The sequence below is a fragment of the Paramormyrops kingsleyae genome, chromosome 13 (assembly GCF_048594095.1).
Source record: "Paramormyrops kingsleyae isolate MSU_618 chromosome 13, PKINGS_0.4, whole genome shotgun sequence".
Lineage (NCBI taxonomy): Eukaryota > Metazoa > Chordata > Actinopteri > Osteoglossiformes > Mormyridae > Paramormyrops > Paramormyrops kingsleyae.
In genome coordinates this window covers 16,225,438-16,248,133 of record NC_132809.1, presented here as the reverse complement: position 1 = coordinate 16,248,133, position 22,696 = coordinate 16,225,438, and the positions used below count along the sequence as shown (strand labels likewise).

Genomic DNA, 22,696 nt, shown 5'->3' with positions numbered 1-22,696 from the left:
AATTTGTAACTGGTCTTTTTGGGCTGTAACAAGCACCAATGTAAGCCTGACTAAATCCCTTGGGTGCTGATGAATCTGTACTACAGAAGAAGCTTCCTGTCACTCTGTCATGCTCCTCAGTAAGAAAGGGACTCAAACATGCCATCAGAAATCTTCAGTGGAGAATGAAGGGACAATAGGTGAGTTGTCTACCTTATTACATGAAGCGAGATTCACTCAGAGAAGGATTTAAAGACAGTCGTGTGAGGGTAATTCTTATTTTTATACAAGGGATTTCACAAAAATTGAAAGATTAGTCATTTGATATTTGAAATACTGCTGAAAATTAAAGATCACATTACTCAGATGTTATTTTTGTGTTCTTTCTTACTTGTTACTGTTTGTTCTTTATCATATTCAGCGAGCAGCTCTGTTCGCCAGTGGCAATCTGTGCATTTTCTCATTCCAGCTACTGAACACCTTCCATAATCATTAAGTAACCTAAAAGGAGCCAGCAATGACAGCATTACGGTCTCTAAAGCTAAACACCGACTCACTAGCTCCCCTTTGTGTATGAAGATAAAATAACAATTAACATCTAGATATTTTAATTGTAAGCTCACGGCAGGAAACGAATGGAGAGAATGTTAACATACACTGCACACACATCTATAAAGCAGGTTCTGCAGGATCCATGCTTTTTGTCTGTTACTGGTACAGACAACTTTCTTACCCTGGTAGAAACAATTGGAAAATTTGTTATATTAAAAGAATTCATTTCGACAAAGGGCAACTGGATTTTACCTCAATCACCATTCACGTGTCACTCTTTATAAACAATTCATTAGTATATCTTATTGCAGTTATGTATTAAAGAAAGAAAGTACAAGTGATGCCAGATTGCCTGACAAATGTCACCAAAGCCCAGGAATTTACTGTTGGTGCTGGAAACAGCGGGACGTCACATGATTCACGCAGTCTGGGTACCCTGCCGTGCTGTTCTGATGCCTTTTCGTCTTCCCCACAGGGAGACTCTCTGGTGCCATGATCACTCTTCCTAGCTTTCCAGTCGCCTATGAGGCAGCTTCTGTTTTAAGTTTCTGCAGAACGTCTTCTGGGCTCATGGAGCCTGAAATCTTAACTATTTTCTCCCGGGATCTACACCCCTAGTTTAAAAAAGATAAAACTGATCAAGTAAAACCAGGGAAATTACATCCACTCTATAATACATTATCATTGTTGGCTATAATTATCACCCAAGACCTAACGTGAACTTCAGAGAACACCCTCGTAGCTGAGGGTATTTTTTTTCATTCCAAACAATTTTTGCAAAACTGTGTATTTTAATGTGGAGGCAAAATTCGAACTACACGGATTTTGTAGGAAATGCGGTTCTGAAAAGCTATCCGACCAAAATACAAACCTTGTCTAAAACGACATCGCTTCGCCTCAGCTCCAGCACCTTGGAGAGATACCGGACCAGCTCTGCGTTCGCTTCGCCGTCGGACGGAGCTGCAGCTATACAGACGTCCACGGTCCGCTCGGACACAGCTGACAATCACAAACACAAATAACTGAACCAGCTTAATGAATGACTGTGATATTTTACATGCATCCATTGAAGACGTTTAAAAAAAGTTCAGACACCTGCATGTTAGAGCGCCGGGTAACAGTTAACTTGCCTGTGATAGCATTCTGTTTTGACCCAGGCTTTGCATGTATAGCAATACAGACGAGTCCACTTTTGTCACGTACAACGGGGCCCAATGGGGACTCCGCATCCTCTGCCGCACCTTTTTTCTGTACACTCTTCAATAAAAATCAGATTTGTTAAATCTGTACTTGAATGCAGATTCAAGATTACGCCTAAAGGTTACATGCGTAGCACTTTGCAGTGCAGTACAATATAGATGTAGCTATGGTACTGATGTGCAACATGGAAGTACGTGTGATGCACGAATCCTCACCGTTTTGTTTTTTTTAGGCATTGAGCACTTTCTGATTATACGCTTTCCCGGGAGACTGCAAATGGAACCTGATTTCGATAGCCACCGATAAGGTAGGACACTCCGGTAAAACGACGAGAACGAGATTATATGTAAAGTTCCACTTGGAGGTGACTGTTGTGATAGAAAACGTGGCGCCAAATACCTGAAAACGAGTATTTTATACACATTTATATAGCCCAGCATAGTCTCCTACTAACGGCAGACATTTTACAGTGATTACTACTTCCGGACTGCCATTGCGCATGCGCGAACAGCCATTAAGGGGGGGGGCTAATTTTAGTCACGTGATTTTAATGGTAACTCGCCAAGTACCCCGAGTAAAAGTCGTTCACAATAATCAAAGCAGGTAAAACAAGAACATTTTTGTTTTAAAAATAATCCATACATATATCTAACAATCGAAATTCCTGAAAAAGGTGTAGAGCTTATTTTGTCGACGTCTATATTTGTATTTTCATTTTAGAAAGAACAGTGCATCAACAACAAGATTTTTTTTTCTTCAACGGGCAAGTGCACCTTTAAGATTCGGACCGAAATACTGGCCCTATGAATTATAATAGTTGGAGGAAATAAAAATGCGTCCAGAATGAGTTTCTTTTTGTATTACAACGTCGATGCATTTGGGAGTGCATGGGGTTATTTAAACATATTCTGAAGGTCCTCGCCACGCTGACCGGGATTGTATGTATATTTAGGAGTGCTTTCTTCTCTGTTAATTAAGATATAGAACTTAAAGATTTAAGTGCACATATAATTTTCTTGATGCACATATATTTGCCTATGCAATAAGATACAAAGTAAACTGCAGCCTGGTTCGGGAGGCTGCATTCCAGGTATCAATGTAAAATGAGAGACCGCTCAACAAGGTGCCGGACTCTCTCGTAATTGCTGTAAATTACACAGCTGATACCAAACGATGGGAGAACAAGCACCGGTACAGTGACAACCGAACCCCAAACATCACTGAACCTTTTATGCTATTTACATACTAGCTAACAGTTGCTTGTGTTTGTCGTATGTATAGCATTCTGAAATGCAGCTCTATCAGCATCTGGCGAACACCATCTTAAGTCACATTCATGGAGTGAACGCCAACACACTGTGAAATCCAAAATCGATGTAGTGTCAATGTCAAATCTCCTTGGCAACATCCAACGGCGAGCAGTCGTCTTCCGTGTCGCATTACTAGCATTCCATCTTAACACTCAGGACGGCAAAGCCCAGGGCTTTAGGTATAGAAAATAATTTCAGGTATTTGCCCATCCTCCACTGATGTACCATTATTATTCCCTGGGGAACTGAAGAAGAAAAATGTTGTCTTGGTCCCCGGTGATGTTTCCTGAACCACCTTCTTTAACCCCTTTGTGCCATAGTGAGAATCTGGACCCTGTGGAAAAGCAACACCATAGTGCTTGACCATCTCAATCTAGGAATGGTATTCATGGATTTAACAGTTGCTTCGAACCACAACACACCTTCAGAGTAGCACAAGCAGTGTAGCTCACGTTGGGTAGGATCTCGATGGGCTCCCTGAACATCACCCTGAACGTGTTTGCTGTGCCATCGCAACTGAATCCTGTGTCATTCTGCCCAATCATCTGGCCTTTGTCAGTCTCAATTATCTAAAAGGAGTCATTACATTACATACAACAAAATACGGAAATAAAGTCACTGTAACTGTCAGAAGCCAAATAAAGTGTCCAGATACATAAAGGCATGGGCAGCACAACATACCTGAATATTGACCTGATAGTCCGTTGGTCCGTGAATAGAACCATAAAGTCCAAACCCCACTATTGATATACGTCTATTTACATTGAACCTGTAGTGGACAAGAGGAAAAAGGGGGACGACAAGAGTTCAATCTCAGCACCTGATACCCAGGCACTCAATGCAGAAAGTGAGACGAGAGCAGCCGACATGAACATGACCTTACCTAATTCTGTCACTGGTTCCGCTGTACCCCCATCGACTCTCTACCTGCTGAAACCTACAAATGCTGCGTTCCTGTCCCCTGAGACAACACCTTGGCCTGTCAATGTAGTCAACGCGGGGTTTGGGGTTTACTGTAAAGTGTAAAAACAGATTTACCACCTCCCGATCAAACAATATTCCAGACTGGGCAGGCCCTGTTGCACAAGAAAGAATATCAGACTGGCACCATTAATCTTTCATTGTTCGGAAATAAAAATAGACAAACTTCATAATTCAGACATGAAAACAGTTTAGTCATTCATCTTTTAGCACAACTTAAAAGGTACAATTTAAAACAATTGGCATTTAAAAAATGCTATATTACACTTTATACAAGCTTTTTTAAAGACAACTGCAAGGTACAGAAACAATGAGTACAAGTGGTACTGTTAATGAACAAAATGCTTTATCGGCGAGTAAAATGCAACGTTGAAGTACTTCTATATTGGTAAAACAATCACGTCTCCCTCAGCAAGCGTTTACCTGCCGCAAACTCCTCCACAGTCATCAGTGGGAAGCGTATGAGCGACATTGCTTTCCCCAGAACTTTCTGTTTGTTCTCTGGAGTTAGTGGAAGCTGCTGCCTGTGGCATTCGGCATCTGCCCAGCGCACCACGGCGCCGAAGAGCCGGCTCTCCCGAATGCCCAGCGTGTCCCTCTCCAGCACGGCGCACAGCGTGTCTGCGGCCCAGGGAGCCAGAGCAGGCACAAAGCGTACCAAACGGCAAAAACGTCACCACACTGGGATTTCTCACAGCCTAAAGAAACAGTCCTGGGCTACAACTAACCCAAAATAACGCGCTAATAACATTTATCCATTTTTTTCTTCGGTAAATCACCTGACCTATAGCAAAATTGTTTATATAGCATGTATTTAATTATCTATCATTAGCCACAGAATGTTTAATATATGATGCACAAAATAGTTTTCATTGTTCCTTTGAAGTCAGGATTACTTCCAGCACAATGAATAATGTATCAGTCACAAGGAGTCACAGCAGTTTCATGCTGTAGAATTCAGTGCATGAACATGCTGCTTCGCATGAAATACACACACAGACGGCACAGAATCACCGAGACGCAGCATAAAGACACTCATACCCAAGTCGATGTCAGTGAAGCAGTCGGCATTGAGGGCATCAGCTGTGCTTTTATCAATGGTGTCCAGACACAGACTGGCCAATTGGGGCTCATCAAATAGTCTGGCCTGCGGAACAAGGCGGCACACATTATCAAACACAGAGAAGTCAATACTAAAAAACTGTATTGTAATTATTACAGGATTACACAGCATAAAAGACATGGTAAGCAGTTGTGGTTTTTTTGTGTGTGTATCACAAAACAGCTTGGTGTGTGGCTCAGTGGGTTTGAGGCACTGGATGATCCTACACTGTGACCCTCTATCTTACTCATCTGAAAGAGCAAGACATGATTTGCAAAAAGACAGTTTCCTCAAGAAGGGTGCTAATAAATTATTACTTTTCTTATGTGTATATTACTAGGAATAAATACAAAACGTATGCGTGTTTCAAATTCCCTGCAGTCTCAGGTGATACAAGCATACAAGTGTCGCCCCGCGAGGACACGGCGCCTCGCGCACCTGTGTCAGCAGCAGAAAGGCGTTGTCCGCGCGCAGGTGCTTGGTAAGGAAGTCCACGCAGTGCGCCTCCAGGGCCGGCACCGCGTACTTTTTCGCGGTGTACAGGGTGGTCATCACCATTTCCGGACCGATGTGCGCTTCATCCGAGTAGAGAAACCTTAAAGCGAGCGGACAGCGTGAATGACAAGTCCCGAAGCACACAGGTAGGGTGATCGCACCTCGGCTGGTACGAACAGCATGTACCTCCGCTTGGCAACAAAAAAACTCCTCGTATTAACAGCACTGTACCTTTTTAACCATTCACGTAGTTTATACTGATTGCTCTTTAAAGTGTGAAACTACAGATACAAGATACTGGGAATATAGATAATTTGTGAACATTTACATTTTGTATGCAGTCCACGCACAAACCACCCGACGAACTTAAACCATTTATTTCAAATGCAGAATAGCTGATGTCGTCTCGGCCAAGGCTCACTGCATACGCGGATCGATGCGAGTCCCTTTGTCAGCGATCCAGACTTTGCTGGTAGTTAGTTTGCCTCCTGAATATCCACGGTACCCGCGACACACTGTTCATCCCGACCCACCTGAGCAAAGCGAGGAACGCCGCTGGCTCCACGTCTGGAAGCTCGATCTCCGCAGACGTGGTGGCCATACCCCCGTTGAACATGGCGTCAAAGACGGCACTTCCAGCTGCCAGCACGAATTTGTGCGCCGGGATGCGCTGGGCCAGCCGGCCTTTGCCCACGACAAACCTCACGTCGCTCAGCAGCTCGTTGTTAAAGAGGAACGCGAAGCGCTCCTTCACTGAGCTCTTGGTGGCCTGCCAGTTGTACATGGGCTCTCGGTGCAGGCCCATTACCGGGGGACAAAGCGGCGCGGCTGTGACCGCGGCGGCCGCACCTCTCCCACCCGTGGAACGCGAGAGGTTGGACGCTTCTCCCCCGGCGTTATTAGCCGTACCGCCGCCCGTCGCCATTACGTCCACTTCAGATGCAGTTCAGCTCCCTTGGCGGATCGTGACAGCAGGCGCGCACACGGAGGAACGGCCGCAACCCTCGATCATCCTCGGCGCGGACGTCTCGCGTCCCCGCTGCTGCGCTTTCTGTTTACTATTGATGTCGGCATGACGTCGCGCAAGAAGCACTTCCGATGTTGCGCGCTCCCGCCCCCTTCTGAAGAAGATGGCCCCCGTCGCGGTAGCGCGCATATGTGCACGGCTCATAGACTCCAACTTTCCATAATTTATCAGCCTCGCGAAATTATTTAGCTTATGTGTTCATGTATTTATGTGGCGGCGGTACATCTTAATTCGAGCGTTATCTTAGTATCTTTATTTTAGGATAAAATAAGCCGACGTGTTATGACGTGTTAACATTTTCTTTATGATTTGGGCATTTTATATGTAGCTCACGAAAATCATCTTGATATATTTTTTTTAATCATTAGTGGTACATCAGGTGCGCTTACATAATGCATTTCTAAAGTAACCTTAGTTTCTGTGGGATAGTTTCATGTTATTACTTAATTTATGGAAAGCGGCGGCGGCAAGAATAGAAATTTCCAGTTAATGCTTCCAGTGGCATGTGGAGGGAATGTCATGCACGCGGGGCAGCAACCAGCAGTAGCGCGCTCCGGTGAGAGACGTCAGTCACGCTTAAATAATCTGCATTGTTTGCGTCAGAAGCCGGTGCGTAAAAATCCGCCAGAGCAGTGTGGCTCACTGCAAAATTTACAACATGTCTTAAGGTCAGTTAAGTTCATTTTGCTATTACAATTTTGCAAGAGTTCAGAGGGAAATATGCAGCGAAGCCCCCTGGATTATCTCTGTGTTGCGTTTTTGTCGGAATAATGTCGGGAACGGTAGAGTGACTGCCTTGCAAGGCCAAAGACTGAAGGGGGAGTGGGCTCTGACGTGCGTCACAAGGAATGATATTAACATTTTACATGTTCAAAACTGTGACCTCAATGCAGCTGCTTTTAAACCAGTACTGGAGGAATGTGACAAGGGTTCATGAATATGAGTTTAAGCTAGATTTGTTTCACAAGACCTGACACCGGTGGGCTGAGATTTACAGTAAGCTTTTATCCTGGGGGACTGCTAGCTAAAAGCAAAGTTATGCTCTTCTACTGGGAGGACTGGGTATGACAAATGCAATCCTATGCAAGGAGCCCAGTTATCTTACCCACGCATAACATCCAGTAAACAGTCAACACAGTCTGTCAAAGTGTGAAAACATTCCGAGTGAGTCATTCAAAACAACATGTAATCCTTGGTGTTAGCGTCCTGCAGCCCAGTCATTCAGAAACTTCAGTGGAATCACATTTCACGTGAACAAAGGCTGGCTCCTTTTACCGCAGTCCCATCTAGTGGCATGGCATTCTGCAAAGTCACTTCATGGTTTACAGTGATGCTTCTTCAGGAACACGCTGTAGTCCAGATGATACATATTTTCTATTCTTCCCTCCTCCCAAACAGGACTGGCTCACCACACCGTCTGCATTCCAATGATTTTATTTTGCAAAATTTATCTCCATAAACAGCAAAAACATTTGACATTTGACTACAAACTTTGAAAATGTAAAACATTCCAATTACAAGCATAACAAAGATTAAAATGCAATCAAACTCAAGAGTTAATGAGTTTTTTGTATTTCCCCACAGCATGTTTACCAGCATCAGAAAAATAAATGTTTTTGTTTTAGAAACTAAAATGCAAAAGGCAATTTTACTGTGGTGAAGGAATGTTTTACCTTTCTAAATAAGGGTGGCCATGGAGGGATGGGGCCTATCTAAGGGGCGGTCTTACGCAGGACTGACCAATGAGATCTGCACTGTCCTGAAACCCAATGGTACATTTACAATATGAATATACATCAGGGGGCTGGGATCCTTTTTTTAAAAAAGCACAGTGGATTATTATGTCATATGATCTGTACAATGGTCACATGATGTGTTCAGTAGTCATGGAATTTGTATAACTGTGACCCCTATGGTGTGTTCAGGGTTGCCAACTGTGACCCACTGGCTGAGAGATTTTGAATATGAACTGAATAAGAAAGAAAGCACTTATAGCATACTAGGATTTTACTTGCTCAGTAAAAACGTGTAGAACATAAGATATAAAAGCCAAATGTATAGACAACTTTTACAAAAATTTACAACTTTTAAAAAAATTTGTTACAGGTAAAGATTCAAGAGCTGTTGTATTTTAATTTTTTGGAAAGCCTTCCAACAATCAAAAGTTTATCCGTTTAGAGTTGTATTAATCTGGCGACTCTTCCGGGGAAGGCGAGTTACATCCTGGAAGAAACGTTCCCCCATAACACCCCCGTCTGGGTGCAGGGAGATGGAGCAAATTATTCCCAATCAGCTGCTGGAGCATAAATGCAGATTAATACAATCAAAACTGTTTTATTTGTTGTGTAAAAATGCCACAAAGCAGAATTGGGGAGGAAAAATTCCTGTTTAATAAAGGGGTTCATTATGTTTATTACGATCACATTCTGAATAAGAACTTAATGAATGGCTAAGGTAGCTTTTCATAACACCGTTCAGCACTGAAGAGCTTTCGCTCAATCACTTCCACTAATTCTTTATCCCGGGCCATCACAACTGTCACCTATTCCACTGCACTCCCATGGGTCCTACAGCTGGACCAGAAGGAGGCGCCGTGGCGGAGATGAATGAACAAGCGACATAACTGAAGGCGTTGGCACTAGGACTGGGCAATATGATGATACTGTCGGTATTTGACGCTATCAGACAAGTAACCAGGTGTCGATATCTGACAGTGACTAACTGCCGATTATCATCTTAGTCAGAGAAATGGGTTTAAGCTACACACAAAGCAAGACAACCGAAGGCTTTCATTCAGCTTCCTAGCCTATGTTTCCGAAGCATGGCTATTGTAGCACAGCATTTCAGAAGCATTGCCCATCGCTGTAATAGTGTGTTCAACTTTGTCACATCATCAACTTCCTTCTTCTAGTCAGCAGGCAGAATCTGAGCTGTCTCAGTGCACCTTCTCCGTGGGAAGCTCAAGCTTCCCAACTTGTGTGAATGGTCAAACTTGGCAAGTGCTTACCACTGTAAATTCCCCTTCAGTATAAGGAAATTGCCAACAGCCCTGATAAACGAGCTACGAATTCCTGATTTGCGGCTCCTTTCATTTAAGGGAGGGAGTGGCTTTCACAGGATACAGCCAAATCAGGACAATGATTAGATGAACTAGGCTATTAACTGTTGTGATGTGCAGACTGTCCAGTACTGAAAAATAAAATACCATGTCCCATTGATCTATTTTTGTCCCATATTTTCCATACACATTTTATACCCCCCAGTTCAGCAAATTTCATTGTGGGGGACCTCCAAACCCCACTTGGAAAGTTTTATTGTCGAGGAACCAAAATTACGACCTAACAGATTTGCATGTTCGGTCTGCATGTAAAAAAGTAACTTAAATTATTGTAGAGCTGTGACTATTGATCAATAGCAACTACTGACCATGGATGCTTCTGTGGTTGCAGGGGGCGGGGGGTCTTTTACTCTATTATCATATATATCGATATTTTTAAATTGAAATATCATATATTATATTTGTAGATATCGCCCAGCCCTAGTGGCCACTCGTGAATGAGACACGTGGGCCAGCCCCCCCCCCCCCCCCCCCGCCTGAGATCCGGAAGGGTCATTAAAGAATTCCAGTGGTATCTGCTGAATGTGACAATCTGCCTGGCCTGATTGAAGTCATAAGTGTTTATGTGTCGGTCGGCAACCCTGTGTGTGTGTGTGCGTGTGTGTGCACGTGTGTGTGTGTGCGTGCGTGTGCGTGGTGACGGTCTCGCATGCCATTATAAACCCTAAGAAACCTAGCTGATTTTACACACATACAGAAAGTTTTCACGTTTTTGTTTTTTTTTGTAAAAAGCAGAGAAGTTGTCTATAGCTTTGTAGAATACTATTGGTGCTACATTCTACAGCAAAATATAAATATATATTTAACTTAATGTAGAATTGTTGTGTAACTGTGCACATTACTTCATACATTTATTCTACGTTTTCAATTTAATATTTCATCTGGTTACATGAAGGCGGAATGGGGGTATGATCTCCAGTGGGCTTAGGAACGAAAATTTACGTGATACTACACAAAGAGCCAGGCACAGACTCTCCTAAATCGGTATCCATAAAATAACAATACATTTTGAAGAAAAAAATATCTATTTAATTGAAACAAGAATGGAAATGCAGCAATTAAACAGTCTTGCATTATAATTGTTTTTCCCATGTATTATTATTCTTTTACACCTCTCACTTTATCGTGTTCAAACACCCACACATTCTGAAATAAGTGTATATTGTACACCAATATAGCATTGTACCTTGTGTCAGTGACAGGCCTGATTTGTAATGGGCAGAGGTATGGGGGGGGGGGTCTGTTAGTGGTTAGAACACTGGGTAGCCACCAGTAACACCATGCCTAACCGCGCTTCCTTCCTTAAAGGGGAATTCCACGAAAAATGACAGCCAGTTCATTCTGGTAACAACCACACAATGTTCTTTCCAAAGGCTATTTACACCTTGCACAGAGAGCCGGCTCTTTGCTTCTGGCCCGAAGAAACTCTCGCTCCATCACTGCGATGTTTCTTTTCTCATCTGTGAAGGCTGTGAAGAGTACTTTGTCTGTGAGCTTTTCCCCTGTGATGACCTCAGTGTCAAGATCACCATTTTAATTTATTTTCTTCTCTCTCAACAAATGTGTTCACCTTTTTAAAACCAAAGCCTCATATCCTAATATTTACAACTAAAGATGAGTTAGTTATTTATTAATTACTTACACAAAAATGTTCTGAGGGCAGAAGGAAAAATGATTGGTTCTGAGAACTAACCAATCAGATTGTGGAGCAGGGTTGTGGGACCCACCTCCTCTATTTGCTTGAATGCCCTCAGAACATCTGTGTGTAAGTAAATCTCCCACAAACTATGAGCTATTTGTAAAAACTAAATTATGATCAGCGCCTGGAGTAGATTCCTTCCCAGGACCGAAGTTCTCAGGTATCAGTGGAATTCCCCTTTTGAACGAGACAGCATTCACCTTCAAGTCCAGCTGTTCCAGCAACAATCAAGTGTACAATTATCTGATTTAAGTGTAATAATATCAAAGGTAATTCTATGAGTGCCTTTGAGCTACTTTTGTATTTCAGTCGTCGTGCAAATGCTTTAATACCCACCGGTCTAGATAAATGTCAAGACAACGCACAAAACAAAACATCTTTACAACAAGCTATCTGAGAATTACCACTGCTACGCAACAATTTAAACTGGTTTCCTTGGTACTTCCTGTTATATATATATATATATATAATTGTGTTTTTTTTCTCTGAGAAGTGTAATGAAAAAGGGCGATTGTAATATTGAGCTGGCTGATACCTGACATTGACTGAGAGGGAGTTAAAGGTGTGTCTTTCACTACTCTGTCTTTTCAGTTTTTGTTGGGGGCAACATCCTTTCCAGGGTAAACCTCTGATTCCCAGCCGCTCCGTGGTGCTAAGGGACCACAGTGATGTCCCGTTTCCTGTCGTCAGGTGGCCTATGGTTTTATTATGACCTAAGATCAAATCTCAGTTAAAGCGTGGGGGGGGGGGGGGGGGTGAAAATGACCTCCTGGAAGCATACAGCTGGGCACCAAGGAGATTGATGGACAGTAAAACTCTAAGTTTAATCTGGTAGGCAACAGACAAAGCACTTAACCAAACACAGCACGGCGGGGCCCGGCTGATCAGGGGTGAGACACACATTTATACTAGTGATGCTCGGCAGCGTGAAAGCAGAAGCAGGATGGGAGATGGGGCAGAGTGGCAGCTCAGCCGGGGAGACACGAGGGGCGAGGTGGGGGGGCAGGAGGCTACAGGACCTTCACAATGCAATCTGAGGTTTAGGATTCGCTCGCTGATAGACGGCAATGACATTTAATCATGACGAATGTGGTGTTTTCTCGCCTGTACGTATATCAGATATGTTCTTAGATTTGTATATTTTTTTCCTGTTCTTTTTCGATTTAAACTTGTCGGGAGTTTACCCCTTGACTGGCCTTCTTGCTCTCTGGAGCGCTCTGCACGTCGCTGTTTGGGTCTCCTCCCTCTGAGCTGCTCTTGTGGCCGTCCTCTTTCCCGTCCTGGTCCACCTCCTCTTCCTCTTCGCCCGAAGACTTCCTTGACAACTTGGATGACTTCTGGGGGTGGGGGTGGGGGGGGGGGTGATACGAAGACTGGGGTCAGTGCTGTTTCTGGACCCTACTGGGTTCCTATGCCTTACAGACCATGACACCCAGCAATGCTTTCATGCATAGGCTGGTTTGACATAGGGGGAGGGGGTCCCATTGCATCTGACTCAGGAAAGAAACATACTGCCGGTGCACACTAAGAATCCTAATTCTCCAAAACGGAATGAAAAACAAAGAACAACATGTCTGTTGCCACATAGCTAAAAATGCTGGGTAGGTCCTTCTTAGCTGTGAGACCAATTCCCCCCCCCCCCCCCCCCGACGTACAGTAGCATCACGCTGTGATCTGGCATCACCCTTCCAGAGCTCCGAACAGAGATCTCTTCTAATATATCATTCCCTGGCAAATGTGGGCATGCTAGACCCCACAGTTGCTAGGCAACGGTGGTTGCTAAGCAAGAACTGGGCAGAGAAATACTGTAGGAGGATCATTTTCCCCCTCAGACATTTCTGTACCTAGGAGCTTATATCTACCTAAGGACGGCCTGCTGCATCCATGTTAGCCTGTTCCTCCACGCTTGCACAGGGACAGAAGCTTTTATGGGTGAGAATTTACCACAGTGACGCAGCATTGAACAACGAGGGGGAAAACATACAGAGTAACATAACCCATAACTCCCCGCTTCTGCTAAAAATGCTTTGCTGGACACACGATCACCGGCAATCCTGCCGCTCTGCTCGAACGATGACGAGAACCCCCCTGGATGGGAGTTTTAGCAGTCGCAACAACTGCCCCAGTGCCTGGGCAAGAGGGAGCGGAGGCGGGTGGGGCCAGTCGTCCCCTGGAGGCGCATGCCAGGCTGTACCTTGGAGGAAGCGGCCTTTTTCCGCTTGGCTCCTGCCCGGTCACCCTTCTGCTTTCCTTGTCCGTCTTCCTCCACAGAGTCACCCTCCTCGCCCTCGCTGCTGCCATCCGCCGCGTTGCCGCCCTCGCCCTCTGTCTCCGAAGAGCTCTGGGGCTGCATGGCCTACATGCCGGAGACACGCCCACGTCACATTTTGCTGCTCTGACAGCACCTCCCACGGATTTTTGTTTGGGTGAATAACCCATAATACACATCCCCGCACCAAGAAACCTGCACAGAACGCTTCCAACTAAGAGAATTTTGTTCATTTGTGAATCCTTGCTGATTCTGTAGATACATAACCATGTTTAATCCAGTTAATGAGTTTATCTGCGGGAGACCACATCTGTTTGGACACGCCTCGGGTATGAAGCATTGTTCACTGCCTGCTGACTCAGAGCACGGCTCACCTGGTAGCCGGTGAACTTGACTCCGGGGTTGTTCTCAATTTCCCACAATCCTTCATTGAAGCCTTTCCTCTTGTTAGACTTTCCAAACTTATCTTTGTACTCCTTGTACGGCAGAAGGTCCTTGGGGCCCAGAAATGCCCTGCAGACAGAGAGCTGGAGCTGGAGAGATACTCACCACATTTTCTGAACACTTGGCCCCACACTGAATCTGTTAGTCACTCCACACTTTATCAACAATCTCCGTCATCAACAGGATGACAGGGCTGTAAACCGTAATTTGGGCCTCACATATGAAGAACTATGTAATGGGTCATGTCGCACTGATTTTACTGCCTCACATGTGTCTGAACACACATGCATACACACATGTATTTCCATTAGAAGCACTCAGAAAGCCACCATGGTCAGCACACACTCTAGGAGTGAGAGTGTTGTTGTCTAGGATGGGGGTATGGCCGATAACTTTCATTGGCCGATATTTCATGAGGCCCTGATCTACCAAAAGCTTACGTTTCATGGGTGCCGAAGAAGAAGATGGGGTACTTGTTGGCAGGCGGCTTCACCGCTCCTTCTGGGAGCTCATCAATCTGTCGGAGACATGCGGAGGTGGAAAAGAAGGAAAGCCCTTTAGTGACTCCCCACACATTGACCCATGTCTGGCTTCTGTGACACAATGTGCGCCAGCTGTCCTGTAGCCGCCCCGCTAACTGCATAAGGTGGCCTGTAGATGCCCTGCTAACTGCACAGTTGGCCTGTTGCTGGCCAGTAGATGCTGTGCTAACTGCACAATTTGGCCTATAGCTGCCCCGCCAACTGTACAATTTGTCCTGTAGCTGCCCCGCTAACTGTACAATTTGGCCTGTAGCTGCCTCACTAACTGTATGAGTTAACTGGTACCTGGCCTGGAGCTGCCCCATGAACTGCATGAGCGGGCTGATATTGGACTGTAGCTGCCCCACTAACTGCACAAGCTGGCTGGAATTGGCCTGTAGCTTCCCTGCTAACTGCACAATTTAGCCTGCAGCTGGCCTGTAGATGCCCTGCTAACTGCATGGGCTGACCGCTTGCAAACTTGCTGTACACCACTTTCATCATGTGGAAGCTTCAGCTCGTGGCAACTTGCGTCCTGCATGGCAGGAAGGTAGGAGAAAGGAAATCAGTTTGTAATGAATGTTAGCTCTGCAGTGAAGGAGCGCAAGGCCATAATTTCCCTTGTAATTTATACCAAGCAGAGGCCATATTTTCCTGCGATGTTTCGACACAATAATAAGACCTGGTATTTCGGCTCATTGGTTACACGCAGGTAAACGATGACTCTGAATAAGCTGCTGTACCACAACTGAAATACCAACATGGGCAACCTAAAACTACCTTTGTTATCTCATTTTGGCAACAGAGGGCAACCAAGATGGCAGATGGTTTTCCTGTAAACTTTGCGATGCATCCCATTAAACATTCACATCACTATCTTAACGGTGCATTATCATTTTGGAAAACTGAATTTTCAGCTTAATGGGTGCCATAAAATATTTAAAGGCAGTCCTTAAATTGTGCTACTAAACCATACAATTAGACAAGCGTCTCTCTCTGTCATGGCAGAATTAGTGTCGGGAATGGGTGATATGTTAAGGTTTCATATTCCAATGAGAAATAAACTGTCAACACCACTGGCAAAGTGTCAGAAAAATGGTTATTAGTCGAGGACTCCCATGTCAGGGGGAATCCTACCATATATTGGGCCGCTAAGCATCTGTGAATAGTGGGTTTCATGTGTGTGCTAATCCTCCTCCGAGGTTCTGTGTTCTGCAGAGGATAAACAAACGTGTACTCAGTCCTGTCCACATGTCATCACAGGCTAGTGCCACACATGGCCAACTCTTCTGGTGTCTCTCCTTAGACCAGTCTTATCCAGAAAGGGCCGCAGTGTATGCGGGTTTTCGTTGCAGCTCCCTAATTAGATTACTAGTCAGAGGACTGATTGGCTGTAGAATCCTCACACCAGGGCTTGAACAGCTGACCTGAAGGTTATCCCAAAAACCTCCATACACACAGGTCCTTTGTGGATAAGATTGCCCGCCCCTACCTCAGACATTGCAGGCTAATATTTTCCCCCTGTGACCTTGACCCCTGTTTGTTCGAGAGAGCTTCTGTCAACAAAGAATCTGGAGAATTCTTCCTGCTGGACCAGAAAATACTCAAAACCATAGTTTCCTGCTGTCCTTGGAGCATCGTGCTGCTGTTGTATATTACAATATTCGCATTTCATGATATTATGCTTTATTGGTGTAAAATGCTTTACATGTCCAATATATAAATAAGTGCACGTACAGGTGATTTAGTGAACTGTCACCAAAACAGTGCATGTAAATTTGACAGCACAAATTAAGTTTAAAGTGAGACATGATGCCAAGGATGAATTTACTGGGGTGGGGGGGGAGGGGGCTGATAAACTTCATAGTTGCACCCACAGAGTCTCGAGAAGTAACGTCGTCTAAACTCTGCCCTCTGACAGCTGAACACCCATCCACCCTCACAGGTGGGTCGACAAGGGTCAGAGGTGACCTTAACGGGTCACTGGTCCGTCTTAAGGAACCCATTCCGTTTATGCTGATTTAATAATGGAACTCAAATGCTGAGGCACCCATCTGCCCCAACATGGCCTGCTGGGATTGGGGTTTCCAGAGCTCAGCCACCTTATACCTCAGCTGTCTAATGGAGTAGGTGGACTTAGGCCTTGCCAGGAAACGGCATCCCTTATCAGTGTGGACTTGGCTGAGTACTCCAGCCCTGGGTATTGGCCATTTATAAGCTGTGCAGATCTTTGGTCCATGGCCAAATATTGACAGACGCAAACATATTGAGAAAGATGACATCGCTCCACGTGAGCATCCAGGCCGCTGAGTTCGGTGCGAGTTGCTCGTGACCCGCGTCCAAAATCCGTCGATGTCTTGCTCACCCACACGATCCTGTTGTCACCCCCGAGATCAACGATTAATGCCCACATGCCACTGTTCTGTAGCACGAGCCCCTGTTTAATGACGACCTCCTTCCTGTCTTATTTCAGGGTGACATCACCATTTAAATTCGTCGTGACACATCACCCATGACCGCAGTCTTCATCAACAGTGATATCCTGTTTAAAGTTATTGCATCTTCTGCTTCAGTCGCACTGCCTCAGAAAACTGGAGTTAAGGAACTGCCTGTTTGCACACACACACACAGATCTGCTGGAAAACCATTTGTTCAGTCTGCACACCAGAAAAAAAGACGCGGCTCAGATTTGCATCCTTTTCCAGGACTTGCAGTGGTTTTCAATCCTGTCATGCCAGACCCTAGATACTGGAAAAGATGCATAAATTGATTCAGTTAGCCTGTTGATTACCTCAGCTGAGAGACATAGCGCTTGTGTCACTTCGGTAGGTGCACTGTATAACACTAAAAACCAATAGAATACTGTGCTCATAAATTTAGGAAAGTTTGAGGCTAATATTATTTTGCGCGCCAGTAACTCATTTCTTAAAATAATCTATTGTAAAATATTTAGAATAACTTTAGAATAACCGAAAAAGAGCGGATAATTTAGCGTTTTTCCCCATCCATTGGCACATTGCACAGTACATATAAATGTGGCCCCGCCACGCCACGCCACGCCACGCCCCCCACCCCAAGCCGTCTACCTTTACTAGCGAGATAAGTACAACCCATTTGTCCTTAAACTCAATTTAATAAGATTAAGTATGACACGTCAGGCAGTGGTGTTAAAAAATGTTTTCGTTACAAAAAGAAAAAAACGTGTAGCGTGTTATTACAAGTGCCAGTGCACATCCGCGCGCTTAGTGATATAAAGGGCGTTACATTTATAAGGTTATTCCGTGCTGTTTACCGTCAGCAAATGGGCTGCACCCTTGACATAAGTTCTAATGTGCTGATTTACAGTATATGGATCCTGGCGCTCTGGGTACCTCGGAAATCAGAGGAAGCCAGTAGGGTAGCTTCATTACCGTCGTGCATGCCGGAGATCCTCTAAATGACTGCTTATAAACCAGGCGATTGCCTTCATCTTACGGTTTTACCAGTCAGGTAGTACAGATTGATGCTGGCCGTGATTCGGCCTCTTAATACGAACGAGCAACTTTAGAAAGTCAAGCGACATGTTTCAACCTCATCCCTTCCCCGCCCCCCTAGAATAGGTAAGATGGAGAAAGGGTAGTAAAAACAGCGCTACGGCGATCACTTCCACTGCGTAACGCAGGAGAAATGCCTCCGAAAGCACAACACACGCACTCGCCTGTAGATCGAGGCATACACGTAAAATGGATGTGAATTTAGGCTATCATATAGGCAATTTAAGGCCTGTGCCGTGAAGCGCCTTTGAGAAATATAAAGAATAGTAGAAGGACGCAGCAAGTACAACAAGCATCTCCAGTGCTCAGCCGCCGGTCGTATTGTCCCATCCAACCCCGCCTCCCTGCTTCGGAGCTCGGCTGCGTCAGATACTTACCCTCGCTGGCCAGTGTGGATACCCTTTCATTTTCGCAAAAACCAGATCACCGGCTTTGTACTCCCGAGGTCTGGGACGAGCCATCTTTTCTCCTTTTCGAATCGTTATTTGGTAAATATTACCGTATTTTTACAGCCACGAAACGGGAAATGATCGACTACCAAGGGTTTATAGCAAGACCGGGGCTTTCCAAATATGCCTATAAACATATAATAAAGCAAAAGGCCCCACAATGTAATTCTGCTCCTTATTCAACAAACCCGAAAATTGCCCAGCTCGAAAAAAAATATTCTGAAAGCAGGATCCAGGCGTCGCCCCGAAGCTGCAAACGTGCTGCTCGCAGGCTTTGATGTGCGGCCACCGCTTGGCGAGAGCGCTAACGCGGTCCCCTACTCTCGCCTGATGCATTAGAATCGCAGCACGGCTGTCCAACACAGAAATATGGTTTCTTTTCTGAATACTACTTCTGCTAGGGACCTTTACCATTTGACATTCACTCGATCGGGACTTTTTTTTCTTGCTATTGCTATTTTCACGCAGAAATCAACTTTTACAGTTACCGTTTTTTTACAAAACTTTTTTTTTTGTAACGAAATATATATTTTTCACACTAAGGTAATCTTAAATGTGGGAAATCCGATGACACAAAAACTACATTTATATCTTATTTATCGGTATATCGGTGTTAATAAATGTTGATTTATAGGCTATGGTTTTATGTTGCCTAATTTAGGATGAATGGTTTATTTCAGGACATTAATTTGACATTATTTACTCCTGTCACACAGCACGTATGAGTTTGCCAATGAGGAGAATCGTGCAGCATGAGAAAGGACATTGTGTAATGCTAACTTCTATAGGTAAATGGTGACGGCAATTTCTGCTATTAAGGGCCTGAAGTTATCATATGTCACGTGTCACTGTCAGATACTGACTGTGGAGGTGATCAAATAACATTTGTGTTATAAAAGCACATATCTGCCTATTTCATCATTCAAAAGAAAATTCTGCGTAAAACGCTCGTAGGCTTCCGTATATCTCCATGCGTTTATGGACCGTTCCATTTTGTTTAATCTCGCTCTTTTTGAACATCTCAGTTTTATTCTATGCTTATTTGCCGTATTTTTTATATTGCTTCATTGTATCATTTCGAAGTTGACGCTTAAATATCACGCTGAGCTAAATATCTCCATCGCTTAGCTTTTTTAGAAACTGTCGACTGTTTTGAGCAGCAGCTGAACGCGCGGTTCGTTTTGTCAGCATCTGATCGAAAGGAAACATGGATTTAGGGATTCATGACAGCCAGAGTGAGGATTATTGCTGGATTATATTCATAGTTTCACATTTAATCTCCAGGGGGAGCTATGGCTAAATGAGAACTTTAATGCGACTGACAAATTAGTTCATTTTGTTTCCAACAGGGGGCACGTAATGTCCGTTTTTAAATACTGGACAGACGTTTAAAGTGAAAATATAATCGAACTTTAATGTATGTATTTTGTGTTAAAGATAAATGAACCATAAATTATTAGACATCATCCTTACTTTTTTATAGTGTGATTTTAGTAAATTGTAGTATATACTATATAAATGAAGGTATTATTTGTATTTTTGAAAGCAGAGCGTGGAGGGTGTAAAATACCAGGCCTACTTTGGAGAACGATGGCACATTCACTAGCTCTTCTGTGGCAGCATGACAATGGAATTGTGCCAAAAACGATTCTTGCTGACTTGCTGAGATTCTCTGGGATTTGCTAATTGTCAGGCAATATGCTAAACATGCAAGGGAAAATTAATTACATGCACATGAACAGAGACCTATCTTGTTGCTGGTATGAAAAAAAGTCACCCTATGACATCACCAACAAACTCTCTTGTTCAGATCTAATTGGACAAAGATAGATATTTATTGCGATGATCGACATCCATCATACTTGCACTGATTTTTTTCCCTGTCAGTCAGCCTGTTCACACCAAAGCAGCACATCTGTGTCACATCTTCTGTGTGTTTTCTCTTCCTGGGCCCTGATTGCGGAGTAGCCTGCCCTTCCCGGTTTGCCAGTCTCCCTGCCCTTCCCGGTTTGCCAGTCTCCCTGCCCTTCCCGGTTTGCCAGTCTCCCTGCCCTTCCCGGTTTGCCAGTCTCCCTGCATTAACACTCTTAAATTGCAGCTTAAAACTAATTTTTACTCCTTAGCATTTGGGTCTGTTTGATGTTTTTAGTTTCAGTAGTTTTAATTTGTAACATTGTTGATCTGACTTCATTGCTGTCTAAATTTTTAATTGAATTGTGCCCTATTATGCATTATCACTTTTAAATCATGTCCTAAAACTCTTTTATTTTAAATAGCAATTGAGTCGGTTTTGTTGTAGTATATGTCTTGTTTGTTTTAATTCTCCTTTGTGTACAGCACTTTGGATTAGCAATTGATATTTTCACTTGACTCGACAATATTGACTTGTTTGGAGTGACCCAGCAAGCGGTGTGTGTTTGCTGTGGATTTGCTCCTGTAGTTCAAATGCATGTAATTAAAAAAGCAGGTGCTCCTGAATTTCCTGTTGTGTGGGCCCTGTGATAGACTGGCGTCCCATCCACGGTGTCCCAGGCTAGGGCCCACTGGGATACAGTCCAGGTTCACTACAAACCAGTACTTTTATATGGAAGATAGATTGACAAAGCCCCAGTTTTTAATGTTTAATTTCCCATAAATCAGTTTTTCTGTGAAAAGTCACAGTCAAACCAGTCTAGATGATGCCAAAAGGCCCAGAGGGGAATTTGTCAAACAAAAACAGAGAAAAAATACTGTAGGGTTTCCGTCTAAAATACATTTATGAGCAGAATCAAACACAATCTAGTGCAGTGTTACTCTAACAGGGGTCAGGCTGGCAGCTTCTGATTTACGGCGTTTATGGCGAAACCACAGTGAGGTTCACTGTGTGCTGACATCTGAAGAAACCATTGTGTGTCTAACCTCTGTCTGCTCGGCCCAACTCTGGGTGAAGCTGTTGGTCACACCATATTTCAGTAGATTTAAAAGTAGACGTGCAATTCAGTAGTAGAAGTAGTACATTTGTGCAAGTTAACTTGGCACCATTAAAAACAGTTCAGTACATTGTTAACTCTTTCAACCAGTTGACAGTGTCCTATTGACAGTGTAAAAACAGGAGAACCTGGTACCGTATCATATATGCTAAACACGTGCCCTCTCTGTAAATACAGCTTGCCTCATTAAGAGCTTTAGGACAGAGTTAATAGCGCATCTGTGCAGCCTTAAAACTAGCTAATAGGAAGGTAGGAGATGCCACATCAACCATGACACGCCATGCTTCATCACAGGTGAAAGGCAGCTGCAGGGTCACTGGGGAGTGAGCTGAGCTCCGGAGTTTCCCACCAGGCCAAACGAACACAGGCAGAACGACCAGCTGGACCTCATGTCTCAGGGAACCAAATGGGCAAACCAGGTGAGGCCATCTCTGAAACTCGAGGCTGTTTGCAAGGGTCCGTACAGTGATGCTTCCCTTGTGAAGTAGTACAAAATAATGCAGTACGTACAGGGGGACAAATGTCAGCCACAGAGGCAGGGAAACGGCAGGGTTTTCCAGACATCCAACCATTGCTGGAAGTTCCGGAAGCCTCCCGCAAATTGACAGCAGCTCCCTGACACCTGTGAATGATGCGCGCCACAGAAATCTGTTGTTCTGCTATTCAGTCAGTAAAATTAGCCGACGAGAAGTTTAACCGCCGCAACCCCAACCTACCCGGTCAGCAGTGCTGTGGAAGTTACTCACTGTATTGCACTGCAGACAGAAGGGGAAAGTACAGGTCGAGAAAGTACACATCCAGACCAAGGTTTTGTTTCACCAAACCAGTGAGTACTCTGTGACTGTGACTCTTTATACTCAACTAACAAAACAACTTTTTTCCTTTGTCTTGGCATGGTGCTGTAGCGTTGTATGAAATGTGTGGAGTTTAACCTACAAACCTTTTGCGTCTCCCATGCTTATTAAGCACAAACATCCCAGTTCCTGTTTTGCAGTGGGAACGCGACACACGAAAGTGGCCAGGAGCTACAAGAGCTCCAGGTCGATAC

At 44.3% G+C, this 22,696-nt stretch overlaps 3 protein-coding genes across 5 annotated transcripts; all 3 read right to left on the bottom strand.

The window, feature by feature from the left end:
- Window positions 1-243: 243 nt before the first annotated feature.
- c13h15orf40 (chromosome 13 C15orf40 homolog) lies at window positions 244-2,211 on the bottom strand. Of its 2 annotated transcripts, XM_023817208.2 has the most exons (5): window positions 2,131-2,211; window positions 1,947-2,014; window positions 1,662-1,788; window positions 1,403-1,530; window positions 244-1,145 (listed from the first exon to the last, which is right to left on the bottom strand). In XM_023817208.2, the coding sequence occupies exons 1-5, from the start codon at window positions 2,153-2,155 to the stop codon at window positions 1,053-1,055; spliced, it is 441 nt and encodes a 146-aa protein (XP_023672976.2). In that variant the 5' UTR covers window positions 2,156-2,211; the 3' UTR covers window positions 244-1,052. The 2 variants fall into 2 exon arrangements, with proteins under 2 accessions (XP_023672976.2, XP_023672975.2); XM_023817207.2 differs by having other exon boundaries at window positions 1,947-2,194.
- A 528-nt stretch (window positions 2,212-2,739) lies between these two features.
- LOC111846722 (BTB/POZ domain-containing protein 1) lies at window positions 2,740-6,712 on the bottom strand. 2 transcript variants are annotated; one of them, XM_023817204.2, is made up of 8 exons: window positions 6,153-6,712; window positions 5,563-5,719; window positions 5,064-5,169; window positions 4,446-4,643; window positions 3,925-4,117; window positions 3,723-3,810; window positions 3,464-3,610; window positions 2,740-3,375 (listed from the first exon to the last, which is right to left on the bottom strand). In XM_023817204.2, exons 1-8 carry the CDS (start codon window positions 6,542-6,544, stop codon window positions 3,217-3,219), a joined length of 1,440 nt encoding a protein of 479 aa, XP_023672972.1. In that variant the 5' UTR covers window positions 6,545-6,712; the 3' UTR covers window positions 2,740-3,216. The 2 variants fall into 2 exon arrangements, with proteins under 2 accessions (XP_023672972.1, XP_023672973.1); XM_023817205.2 differs by having other exon boundaries at window positions 3,925-4,054; window positions 6,153-6,711.
- Window positions 6,713-8,064: 1,352 nt separating this feature from the next.
- hdgfl3 (HDGF like 3) lies at window positions 8,065-19,038 on the bottom strand. Its single transcript, XM_023817206.2, has 5 exons — window positions 18,608-19,038; window positions 14,617-14,693; window positions 14,107-14,245; window positions 13,658-13,819; window positions 8,065-12,800 (listed from the first exon to the last, which is right to left on the bottom strand). Exons 1-5 carry the CDS (start codon window positions 18,689-18,691, stop codon window positions 12,627-12,629), a joined length of 636 nt encoding a protein of 211 aa, XP_023672974.1. The 5' UTR covers window positions 18,692-19,038; the 3' UTR covers window positions 8,065-12,626.
- Between the last annotated feature and the right edge of the window lie 3,658 nt (window positions 19,039-22,696).